The sequence below is a fragment of the Loxodonta africana genome, chromosome 10, assembly GCF_030014295.1.
Source record: "Loxodonta africana isolate mLoxAfr1 chromosome 10, mLoxAfr1.hap2, whole genome shotgun sequence".
Classification (NCBI taxonomy): Eukaryota; Metazoa; Chordata; class Mammalia; order Proboscidea; family Elephantidae; genus Loxodonta; species Loxodonta africana.
In genome coordinates, this window is record NC_087351.1 from 107,447,468 (window position 1) to 107,459,991 (window position 12,524).

Here is a 12,524-nt window from a genome sequence, read left to right on the forward strand (position 1 = left end):
CCCTGTTACTTCTTTTCCAAGCCCAAACCATAGATTTTAGTTTACAAATTAAAAAAAAAAAAAAATGCTTCTTGATTGGGGATCAGAACATGGTTGGAGAAGCAGGAAGAGAAAGATGGATGGGCTGAAAAATGCCCTTGCCCAGAGGCTTCTGGGGCCATGGACAGTGATGAGCCCCCCAGCCCTGTCTCCACCTGCTCGTGCAGCAGGTCCAGTCCCAGCAGTGTCTGTCCCAAGGATGTCTCACGTGGGTGAGTGAACAGTCCTTTCTGCTACCTGTGATGTCTGCCACGGTCCCTCTCCTCCCCCCGCCCCCCGCCTCTCTTCAGCGAGGGCTTCAGCAGTTTGTGAGCCCACTTTAAATGTCTCCATGCACCACAGCTGCTCATGCTCACCACAAGAATGAGGGTGCTGGTGCCACAGGCGCCATCTCCAGGTTCTGCCATTCCTCAAGGTGCCACTCACTGCACAGCTGGTCTCTGGGTCCCTGCAGGGATGCTGCTACACGTGGTCTAGTGAGCGGGGCAGCAGCACCTTCCCACTGTGTGCCACTTGTCCCACTCCATGCCACTTGTTGTGGGGCCTCAGCCCCTTCTGCACCCAGCACTTAGGAGAACAGCCCTCTGCCCTCGCCTGCAGCTTCTCTCTTCTGCTCCAGGAGGCGCCTTGGAGGCAAGCAGTGCGCCTCCGCCGTTCTCTGCTCACGTGCTCTCCCCAGCACACAGCAGTCAACCCTGGTGTTTTCAACACATTGACTTGCAGATATAATAGAAATGGCAATATTTTTGGCAGTTTTTCATTTGTCTTTAACTTTGCTTATACTTTAAACAATGATTTATGTGATTGAATCTTTCGGTTTTTTTCTTTAATGGCTCCTGGATATTTAATATCCTTAGGTAAGTCTTTCCCACTGTGAGGTTAGTTTTGAAAAACTCACATATCTGCTTCTTGTTAAATTAGGGTTTCAGTCTTTATATATTTAAATCTTTGACCCACCTCGGATTGAGCCTGGTATAAAGGGCAAGAATGGCTCCAGCTGCCATTTGTTTTCCAGATGGCTACCTAGTTGTCCACAAACATGTATTCGATAATCCATTTTCCCCATTGATTTGAAATGCCACTTTAAATTTGTTCTAAATTCCCATTTATAAATAAAAAGAAGGCTCTGGGATTATAGACACACACATACTCATAGGAAAGGTACATTCAGTGGGTGGAATTAGAGGAGAGGGAAATGACAAGCTCTCTGTGCTGGACTTATAAAATTGAGCAATATAAAAACTGTACCAAACCCAACCAAGTCAGTGGCACTCGAAGCTGCAAGTAGAAACAGGGTTACTGGTGCTGGGAGGGGTGGGATCGTGGGTGCTTTTTGTGGGTGGACTCCCAGGGCCGTGGTTGATTGGTTTAGGGGTAGGGCAGCTCCCTTGTGATGGCCCCAGCTGAGTCCCTCCCCCAGAGGTTTGGCTTCAGCGTGCCTTGTGTAATAAAAGCAGTGAATGGTAGAACTGATCCCACACATCTGGTAACTCTTCTCCCATCCCTCCCGAGTGACACTGCACTGCTTACCCACAACAGGCTTCAAAATCAGCCCCTCAGATGCGATTCCAGAAACATTCCAATCCCCTGTCCAACTCCACCCCCCCACCAAAAAAAAACAACAGTTGCTGTTGAGTCGATGCCCATTCACGGCGACCACATGTGTTTCAGACTAAAACTGTGTTCCACAGGGTTTCGGTGGCTGATTTGGTAATCCCCAGGTAGGTCACCAGGCCTGTCTTCTGAAGTGCCTCTGGGAGGACTCAAACCACCAGCCTTTTGTTTAGTAACTGAGCACTTAATCGTTTGCACCACCCAGGGGCTCCCAAGGAAAGGCACGGAGCTTCAGTATCTCACTTCTCAGGGACCTGGCTGGGTTTCGGCCCCAGGTCACTCACCGTGAAGCCTGGCTGTTTCCCACACTACATCCACTGCACCGGCTCATGCCAAATCTGGGGCAGCATATCCACCCACACCTGCCAGGTGAGCGGGGCGGGCTTGTCGGCAGAAGGAGCTGCTGCTCCCAGGGCTTCTAAATAACTTATCCACTGCTGTCAAGTTGATCCCGACTCATAGCCACCCTATAGAACAGAGAAGAGCTGCTCCATAGGGTTCCCAAGGCTGTAAATCTTTACGGAAGCAGACTGCCACATCTTCTCCCTCAGAGTGGCTGGCGGGTTTGAACTGCCAACCTTTCAGTTAACAGCTGAGTGCTTAACCACTGCACCACCAGGGCTTCTGCTTTCCAAAAACCTCTTCCTAATCATGTCACCCCCAGAATGCCCATTCCCCCCACCTTCTAGCACACACACCATCAAAGCTGCAAGGACGCTTTTTTATTACAAGAAGTTTAAAAGGTAAAAATGACCCTGGTTAGATAAAGGAGAACCTGGAGAAGATGGGAGACATCTCCCACTCCCCAGAACATTTCCGTGGGGTCCCTGGTACCCCAAGTCAGATGGTGCCGGCTCTCCGGACAGGCGTACCCTCAGGTTGGGCTCACAACCTTGCCCAGGAAAATGCTGCTCCACGTGAAGTGGTCGAAGATGGTGATGATGAAGGGCCGGTTGAATTTGATGCTGTGAGGCTTGGCCATCAAGGTCATCAGCTTTAGGCCTCCCCCAGGGGCGATGGCTGCCTTCACTCCCGTCTCGTCCAGGTGCAGCACGGCCTTGTGGACCACCTGTTGGGTGTGGACCAGAGACAGGTGGTTGGCCCCCGCCAAGTGTAAGGAGCTCGGCAGGCCTCGGCACTGGGGCCCTGCCTCCCACATTCAGCTCCGTGGATGGTGAAGCTGGGCTCAGAGCAGGTCACTTGCTGGCTCCTCATCTAAGTGGCAGCCCCAGGGCTAATGCTCAGGCCTGTTCTATAAATGAGCCAAAAATGGTCTCTGTGTATTGGCCCCAGGTTGTTTACTTCTTCGCAGCAAGCTGAGGCCCATCAGCTCAAAAAGAGCCCACGGCACCAAGCTCAGATTTGTGCACATCCAGCTGTTTGAACAACAGCCCAAAGAAGCATATTTTTAGCCACTTAGAGACTGCCTGCTTTACATACCCCGAGAAACTGCACTCAACATCTACTAGCCTGAAACCAAAAAAAACCCAAACCCATCGCCACTGAGTTGATTCCAGCTCATAGAGATAAAATCCTGTTTTAGGGTCTTGTAAGATAAAGATTTTCAGCCTTGGAAACCCTATGGGGGCAGTTCTGCCTTGTCCTATAGAGTCACTGAGTCAGAATCCACTTGATGGCAATGGGTTTTTAAGGACCCTAGAGTGCTGCTGCCCTTTCAGTTCTCTGACCCAGAAACCCCCACTTTGGGGCAGGACAACATGGTTTAGGGCACATAAGCCCTTCCCTTCTCTCTTTCCTGAGGGTTTCCATGCGCTCTACTCTTCTGGTGGCTCCCTGTACGCTTGCCTCTGGCAGACCTCCTGATGTGGGGACCGTCCCCCACCTGTATAGACTGTCAATGCTTTGGCCCCAATAAATAGCTTGTCTGCTCTGTCATGGTCATGTCTTTTTCCTTCTTCCTTATAAAAAGGTCAGGTTGAGCCCATAACAGATTAAGGGTCTCGTGGGAATAGCTGGTCTTCCAAGTTCATATTGGGTGCCCCTTACTGGGTCTTGGACTGCTAGAGAAAGAGGGGTCTGCCTTTTCCAAGACCCCACTCCTTTTCCACTCTGCCAAATAAACACTAGGGTTTGATTGATGGAAACTGCCACTCTGTATGGAAAAACCCTAAAGAACCTAGGGTGCCATCTCTGACTGTTGAAATGTCCCTCTTTGTGAGCAGAATTAGAAGGGGTTCTGAAATCAGCAAAAGGCTTGACTAGCTTGGTCCGAAGGCTTAGACAGATCATCACCCAGCTAAGACCAGCAGCTGATGTTGAGTGAGTGCTCACTGACTCTACAGCAAGGAACTGGAAGCTCTCGGGATGCAGAAGTAGGCGCACGTGGCTGGGAAGAAGCTGTGCTGGGGCTGGAACCCCTGCGTAAGTCTTAAGAACAGGAGGCTTTGAGTCGAATAGGCCTGAGGTCAAATGTCTGTTACTAGCTCTGTGGCTGTGGGCGAGCTTTTCGTCTTTCCTGGGCCCAAACCCTTACACATCCTCCCCACCCCAGATCTCTCCTCTGTGAAACTGGGATAATGACACCTCACAGGGAGGTAAGGAGCCCTGGCGGCACAACGGTTAAGTGCTTGGTAGGTAACTGAAGGCTGGCGCTGTGGGAGAAAGACCTGGCAATCCGCTCCTGAAAGGATTTCAGCCTAGGAAACCCTGTGGGGCACTATGAATTGGAATCAACTCGACAGCACACAATAACATAAGGAGGTAGCCATACTGACTCAATTCACTCCCACAAGATGCATCTTACCTAGCACACAGTGTGTGCTGAGCACCACAGTGGTTGAAAAATCTTGTGCTGGGGGCAGGGGCTGCTGCCACTACCACTATCTCCTGCCCCCTTTTTGTGCTTTGTCACCCTCCAGGACTATAAGATCTGTGAGGGCAGGGGATGTGTCTGGGTGGTGGAGGCTTCCGAAGTGCCCAGCAGCACAGTTTGGGGCACACAGTAGGTGTTCATTCATTTTCTGAGTGAATGAATGACTAACGACATCAAACTGAACGGTGAAGATAATGGATGTCATTGGGTACAAGGTTCAATGTGGTCTCAGTTGGACAGCTCTGAGTTTCCCTGCTTCTTTCTGCTGGGACTGCTCACAGTGTTGCCATGACAACTTCATCTTCCACAGAACCCCCTCTATGTGGTCTGGTGGGATAGGTGACCTGGGACATGGCCCTCCCCGTCACTAGCTTCCTGTGTGGCCTTGGGGAGGTCACATTTTCTCGCTGAACCTCCGTTAACCCCGTTGTAAAATGAGGGGCTGGACACGACCTGGAGCTCTTGAACACTCACTGGGCTCAGTGTTGCTAATTGTTTTTGTTGTGAATTTGGGAAAAATAAAAAAGAGGGGCTCCTGAGACACTTACCTTCGACACCCTCAGCTGGGCCTCATGGGCGATGCCTGAGAAGTTTGCCTGGTTGGTGAACAGATCTGTCATGCCCATGTCCCCCAGAACGCCCCTGAGGTCATACACTCCAGAGATGGAGACCTTTGGGATGTACAGGTGCAACTGGCTGTTTGGGGGCAAGCAGGTGGTTAGACGTCCCCCTTGTGTGCCTGGCGTGGAGAGAGGGGCCCTCTTCTCCAGCCGGATCCCCCACCTCCCATGTGGTCCCTCCAGGCCTCTGCCCAGCCTGAATTGCTCTTCTGGGACAGGGGAGGGGACTGGGCAACAGGCAGGATTGAATTACAAATTCTCAGTCCTTCCTCTGAGCGGATTTCATCTATGATACATTCAAGTCACATCGCTGTTCAGATGTTGTAGTGGGCGAGGACCATTGGGCATTTAAGAAAATGGTCTCTAGAGAAGTCCCATTAGTCCCTTGAGTAGCAGCACCCCCTACTGGAAGCTGGATCAGAGCAGAGGGCGGAGGGCGGACAGGGCGGGGAGCAGCCAAATGCGTTGACACCAGGACCAGTCGCTGCCAAGCCCCAGCTTTGTACTGAACCCTCTGCCTCACCATGGCAGCTGTGGCCACCACACAGCAGCAGGTAAGTGGACTCTGGGAGAAATGCTTGAGAGGGGAGGGTGCCTGTGAGTGGGCAGGAGGCTTCCCTGGACCTGACGAATGACGAGGCTCGGTGCGCTGAAGGGCACGGTGGAGGGTGATGCTGGGTGGGGTGAGTGTGGGGGAAGGGCGTGGCGGTGGGTGGAGGTGAAGAACCACAGGGTCAATTTTCTGGGATGAGGTGGACATCATCGAGATGGAGTGAGAATTCATGCCTAATCAATTAATAGGGCTAAAGGTACAACCTACCAGCTGCTCCATGGCAGAAAGATGTGGCAGTCTGCTTCTTTAAGGACTACAGCCTTGGAAACCCTATGGGGCAGTTCTGCTCTGTCCAGTAGGGTCACTATGAGTCAGAATTGACTCAACAGCAACTGGTTTGGTTTTGGTTTGGGGTGCGTTGTCACCACCTGGTGGTATTACACCTAAATTGCAGGTTCACTTTGGGGAGCAGGGGTGGTGAAGAGTTAAAATGGTGGCGCTGGCAAATGGATCCCCTACATAGCTCACTCTACCCCGAGCACAGGCTCACACATGCACGTGTGCACGAGTGTGTGCATATGACACACACACTCTCAAAGGTTTGCAATCTCTAAGAACACTTCTATGTCCCCCACATCGCTACAGGGGATCTTCCCAAAACACAGACCACACCATGCTTCCCCGAGGCACTTCCACGTCCACTCACCAAACTGGAGATGCAGCCACTTCAGAAACACTGAGCCCCGACTAACCAGTTGCCATTGAGTCGGTTCTGACTCACAGCAACCCCACGTGTGTCAGAGTAGAGCTGCGCTCCACAGGGCTTTCAGTGGCTGATTTTTCAAAATTACTCGAAGCTTCCATGTGTAATAGAGTAGAAGAGCTGCTTTCTAGATTTTGTATGAAATTCTTGGCTTACAAAGGTCACCCAAGCTGAATTTGTCTCGTTTGTTGCTGCTGCCCAGCATTGCAGGAGCCCCAAGTGTGGGCTTGCTTGCCTTCTGTTTCCACAGCATGGCCACCCCGACTTGTTGCTACCCTTCCCTGTTCCCGGCAAGCCCTAGGGGCTGCTTCCTACTGGCTGAACGCTGAACTCCCACTCAGGCTTAAGGCACAATGTGAAGCAAAGCAATCTATTCTGCTGCCTTGTCTCCAGTCCCCCAGGCAGAGACAGGGGGACTTCGCACACAGCTGCCCCCTGCCCCTTTGAGAGAACTTACGTCTTTGCAGTGCTGTTAATTACACCGGCATCTGCTTTCTGCTCTAGAGTACATGTCTTTGAAGCCCATAGTTTTTCTTTTTCACCATTTTATCTCTTGTGTTTAGTCTAATGCATGGCACATAGGCGCTTCTGTTTGTTTATTGAATGAATGGATGAATGAGATGCTACCTGCTCCAGGAGCCTTCCTGGGCTTCTCCAGATCCAAGGGACCCCTCCCTGGTCCCCTGGGTCCCCACCTGCCATGAGTTTCTGTGTTGGTTGGCGTTATTCTGATTGCTGGCCACAGACAGAACTTGAACTTCCCCGAGAATGAGGACCGTGTTTTCAAGAACTTCACCTCCCTCCCCCAAGGTGAGGAGTGGGGCTGGACACACGCTGGGCCATAAATTCAATTGCCATCTAACTCAGAGGTGTCTGGGGAGGGGGGCAGGGGGGGATGAAGAGTTCATTCATTGCTCAGTGGTGCTCAGCCAACCCCTGAGTGCCTACCGTGTACCTGCCCCTGAACTAGGTCTGGGGGTAGAGAGGAGGGTCTGTTGTTGGTTCAGAGGTGCCTCCAGCCCTGAGCACCAGCGTGCGCACCTCTGCTCTCTTTTTACTTGTTGCCCTTGTAGGGCCTCACTATCTTGTTTACTGATTGGTGGATGGAAGAAGACTTAGACCCTGCCTGACTTTAGAACCATTTGGAGGCCATTTTCATTATATTTTTATGGAGGTCCTGAATCTTTAGCAGTGCTTGGTTTCAGGTAAGCAAGATAATGAAATTGACAAGTGGGGGGCTGGGTGAGCTAGGTTTAAGAAAATGATGCAAACGTGTGATAACACAGAGGGTGACTGTTAACCTCACAGGTTAGGGGGAACGACCGCACTTTATGGGATACTCCAGAGTAGCTCTGTGCGACGGATCGATAAATAAGTATGGCCTCTAGATGGGAGAATCCCAGGCATGGCTTTTGGGGACCTAGCAGCATGGAGGGTGAGTCTGTGGGCAGAGGGGCACCCAGGCACTCCTGTTTCCACCAGCCCACTTCCTGGGACCACATTTACTGTAGACATTGCACGACTGGCCCAGGGCTTACCCCAAGCTCAGGGAGTCGGACCACCTCTGAATCGTGTCCCGGCTCAGTGCAGAGATGACTGTGTCCATCTCCCCCTCATCTGGAAGAATGAAGAAGACGGTCCCGTTGCCTGTGTAGTCCAGCTGAACTAGCTGGCAGGGAAGCACTGAGTCATTAAGGTACTTGATGGTGTCCCACTGGAACATCATTGGCACCTTCACTGTGGCTGTCTCGCTCACATGGAAGTCCTCCTCTGAGGTGCTCTCCGGGTCGAAGGGTTGAACCCATGTGCCTGGGGGAGGAAGGAGGGTTTGGAAAGCAGGAAGCAGTGGCATGTGGAGCAGGGCTCACACCCAGGGAGGGAACCGCAGGTCAGACAACGAGGCAGCAGCCCTCCCTCACACTGGAATGCCCCGTGAGAGCTGTGTTTCCTGGTAAAATCAAACATTCTTGGAGGTGTAAGGCGGTCTGTCTTCCACCTCCCCGAAATGGTTGGGAGAATTAGCTCTGCTCCTGAGACTGACTTCTAGGATTCACAGAAACCAGACTTTGCCTCATTCTCCCCCTGGCCTGGAGGGGGTCCCGTGTTTGAGGATGCAGGAGGTGGCACTAGCAAACCTGGTGGTGCAAATGGTTAAGTGCCGGGCTACTAACAGAAAGGTTGGTGATTCAAACCCACCCAGAGGCACCTGGAAGAAAGGACTGGTGATCTGCTCCCGTAAAGATTAGTCAAGAAAACCCTGTGGAGCAGTTCTACCCTGTAACACACGGGGTCTCCGTGGTTGGAGCTGGCTCAGCAGCAGCTGGCTCGGGTTCTTTCGGAGGCAGTGCTGGATTCAGGCTGTGAGCCTAAGCTCTCCAGGAGGGTTTGAGGGGACAGGCCATCCATTCTATACCCACCTCTTGGCATCCTGGTCACAGAGGCCCAGACAGGCAGCCTGGCAGGCCCAGTCGATTGTACTTAGGGAAAATTGCTCCCGTGGCCCCCTGGAGGGTCCTGACTACACAGCTTTGCCCCTTGGGTACAAAATCACATTTCCTGCGTGGCCAAGTCAGGGTGAGAAGGCCCCTTCAAGGTCACCTACTCCAACCCCTACTGGCCTCAAATCCCCTCTACCATGTTCCACTATGTTGTCAGCCAGCCCATTTGGTCATCTCATGATGAGGAACTCACTACCCTCACAAAGGGGACACCCCATTACTGGGCAGCTCTAGTGGGAATGTAATTTTTCCTTAGACAGAGCCAAGCCTGCCTGGTGGTAATGTTCACGCACTAGCCCATCTGACGTTATTCCAAACAAACTGCGTTGTTAGCTGCTGTCAAGTCAGCCCCCAACTCATGGCAACCCTGTGTGCAACAGGATAGGACTGTTTGATCCAGAGGGTTTGCACTGGCTGATTTTCAGAAGTAGATCACCAGGCCTTTCTTCCTACTTCATCTTAATCTGGAGCCTCCACCGAAACCTCTTCAGCATCAAAGCAACACAAGCTTCCAGTGGTAGATGGGTGGTGGCTGCGTGTGAGGTGCATTGGCCGGGAATCGAACCTGGGGCTCTCACGTGGAAGGGAAAATTCACCACTGAACCACCAGTGCCTAGGCTCTCCTAAATTTAGAGACACAGGTTGAGGCCTGCCAGGGCCTCCTCTGCTCTAGGTAAAGGCTCCTCAGCTCTAGAGATGACTTAGGACCCTGAGCCCAGCAGGTCCCAGGTGTCCTGGCTGCTCTTGACCTCAAGTCCTGAGCCTTTGGGAGGCCACCATTTCCCAGCTGAGGCTACCTAGAGGTGGCCAGAGCATAGCTCCAGGCAGACCCTTCTCCATCCCACCGCCTGTGCCTCAGGACCTATGCACTGTGTGGCCAAAACCCTGAGTTCTGAGCCAGCCTCAGACCCCCTGTAATGGCTACTAATGGAGACAACGGGGAGACGCTGGAGGACAAGGAGAGAGCCGTGGACGTGGAGCCTGGGCACCTGGGAGCTGGTGCCTGGTCCATTGTTATGACCTCTCTGACAAGGGATACCACCTGAGCGTCAACTCATAGTCCATCTGTCTCACAGCAAGTAGGATAATTGAAGGGCTCTCAAACCATCCTTCTAAGGAAGTCTGGGATCTGAGAGCTGGAAGGATTGCCTTGTGGCTAGAAGCAAATGGTGATTACCCTGCTGTTACTATTCTTAGAAATGATGGATGGGCCTTTGTCTGAATGGGGTAGGTAGGGTGTACCTTTCAAGAAGACGTAGTTGACCAGGATGAGGGAGACTGGGCTGTCCAGCTCCGGAAATAAATCCACAACCTTCCCCTGCGTCTTATTCTTGACGTACTCATTCATCTGTCTGCTGGCTCGAACCCAGTCCTGGAAATCTGTGGCCAAGGCCTCTGACCCATAGTAGTGCTTGATGTCTGCTGAGAAGGACTCCAGCAGCTCCAGGCGGTGGTCGAGGAACAAGGCATTGCCCAGAGTCATTTCCAAGCTGGTGTCTGACTCTCTTAGGAGACGGTGGAGGTGCTGGAAGCCCTGGTGGATCTCGGCCTCAGGAGTCTCAGTGAGGTTGAAGCCTAGGCCCTGGAGGAGCTGGGTCCGTGTGAAGCCACTGGCGCCCAGGGACATCATGGCCAAGGCCATGGAGATGCTCACGGGAGAGATGAAGACATTCCTGCCAGGAGCTGAGGCCACCAGGTGCTTATACAGGCTAAAGGCAAAGTCGACATTGGCTGGGGCCAGGCCACGGTGAGGGCTTCTCACATCTACGTCAAGGCTGGGGTCCTCTGCCCGGGTGCCCCAGAAACCACTGGTGTACAGCCAAAGGAGGCAGGTGTACCGGATAAGCAGCATTGCCCTGGAAGACCAGGCCCTGCTAAGTCAGGAGTGCTGGTTAGAGGGCGTGGCCACCCAGCTAGTGGGGCAGGTGGACTGGGGTGGGGGTTGGGGGCAGGAGACCCAGCTGGAGCCCTGTTCCTTCTGCCACAATGGCTGTGTGACCTGGGGAAAGTCAGGGAAGGGCTCTGGGCCTCAGTTTCCCCATGTAAAGGTGTGAATCCCACCAGCTGCAATTTACCAAGTGCCATCCAGGTGCCAGAACCCTGGTGGCGCAGTGGTTAAGAGCAAACCAAAACGTTCAAATCCACCAGCTGCTCCTTGGAAACCCTATAGGGAATTTCTACTTCATCTTATAGGGTTGCCGTGAGGCAGAATCGACTCGATGGCAACAGGTTTTCGAGTTTATCCAGGTGCCCAGGTCCCTGGGTGGCGCAAGTGGTTTGTGCTCAACTACTAACGTAAAGGTTGGTAATTTGAATCCATCCAGCTGCCCTACAGAAGAAAGGCCTGGCGATCTGCTTCTGTAAAGATAACAGCCTAGAAAACCCGAAGGGGCAGCTCTACTCTTTAACACATGGAGTCGCCGTGAGTTGGAATCAAATTCATGGCTTTGGTTTTGGCTTTTATCCAGGTGCCCCGCCCTGATCTAGATGTTATGTGCCTACATTCTCCCATGTAGCCCTCATCAAAACACCGACCTGTGAGATACTAGCCTGATGTTATACAGGTGGAGGCTGGGGCTGAGGCTGAATATCGACCCAAGGTCAGCATCAGTGAGTGGACGCTCTGTCTGCAAGGCCGGGGCTCCAGAGCACTGTGCTCTATGATACCACCTGTATCACCTTAAATACGGTGTCCTGGCACCTGCCACCTGCGGAAACCACCGCTCCTGGGAGGGACTGGCAATCCACTTTTAAAAGAGCGTCGGAAGACTGTCGTGCACCCCAAAGCATGGGAACCACTGGCCCGCTCCAGAACACTCCGAGATACGTTTCCTGGTAAGTTCCAGAACGGAACCCTCAGGAGAGACAACAGAAAACACCCCACGGACCCCCTCAGCCCTCTCCCAACAGGCGTGTCTTCAATCACACGTGGGAAACGCCCCCTGCCGGCCGCTCTGAGCTCCGCATTTCTTGACTTGGGGAAAGGAGCACAGCTGGCCACCGCGCGGCCCCCGCCAGATGTTTGCTCCCCTGGAACCCCAAGTCTGGGGTCAGGCTGAGATTGCTGCGTCTCCCTCCGTCCTCGGGACAATTCTTTCATTTCCCTGGGTTTCATTGCGACTAAACTGGATTAGGATCCCAGCGACATGGGACGGGCTATTTAATCTCTCTACCTCATTTTCCTCAGTATAAGAGAGCTAATAGTACCCACACTGCCCATTTTATCTTTTTTTTTTTTTTTTTTTATGTCGGTCTCCTCCTCTCCAGTTCCAGTGCACATGGCTTCCAGGACTGAGTAGGGCCCCTGCCTTGGCTCCCTGCCTCCTGCCACGGTCCCTCAGCCCTTCTCCCCTCTGCAGCCTGTGGCATGTTTCGGCCAAGAACCTACAAGATCTTTCTAGATTTCAGGCTGATTGGGCTTTCTCCTGCTGAAGAACTTTCAATGACTCCCCACTGTCCACAGCCGAGGCTGAAGCTTGATAACATGGCCCAGGGAGTCCTCCTGACCCAGTCCCCGGTAACAGCCACACCCAAATCTGACACCAGCCTCATATCTGGCCCATGGAAGCTTCAGCCACACCCAGGCTGTGGTCTGGGCCCCCCC

The 12,524-nt window shown here is 52.8% G+C and overlaps 1 protein-coding gene across 1 annotated transcript; it reads right to left on the reverse strand.

The window, feature by feature from the left end:
• Positions 1 to 2,374: 2,374 nt before the first annotated feature.
• Positions 2,375 to 10,772, reverse strand: SERPINA6 (serpin family A member 6). The gene is made up of 4 exons (XM_003408847.3): positions 10,163 to 10,772; positions 7,961 to 8,231; positions 5,035 to 5,182; positions 2,375 to 2,722 (listed from the first exon to the last, which is right to left on the reverse strand). The coding sequence occupies exons 1-4, from the start codon at positions 10,770 to 10,772 to the stop codon at positions 2,528 to 2,530; spliced, it is 1,224 nt and encodes a 407-aa protein (XP_003408895.2). The 3' UTR covers positions 2,375 to 2,527.
• Between the last annotated feature and the right edge of the window lie 1,752 nt (positions 10,773 to 12,524).

What these genes read in the sequence shown, in the direction of transcription:
- SERPINA6 (XM_003408847.3), bottom strand. Translation starts at nt 10,772, where the DNA reads ATGCTGCTTATCCGGTACACCTGCCTCCTTTGGCTGTACACCAGTGGT. An exon ending in TCCGACTCCCTGAGCTTGGG is followed by an intron (nt 5,183 to 7,960) that starts GTAAGCCCTGGG and finishes GCCCCCAAACAG; the next exon opens with CCAGTTGCACCTGTACATCC. An exon ending in CCCAGCTGAGGGTGTCGAAG is followed by an intron (nt 2,723 to 5,034) that starts GTAAGTGTCTCA and finishes CACACCCAACAG; the next exon opens with GTGGTCCACAAGGCCGTGCT.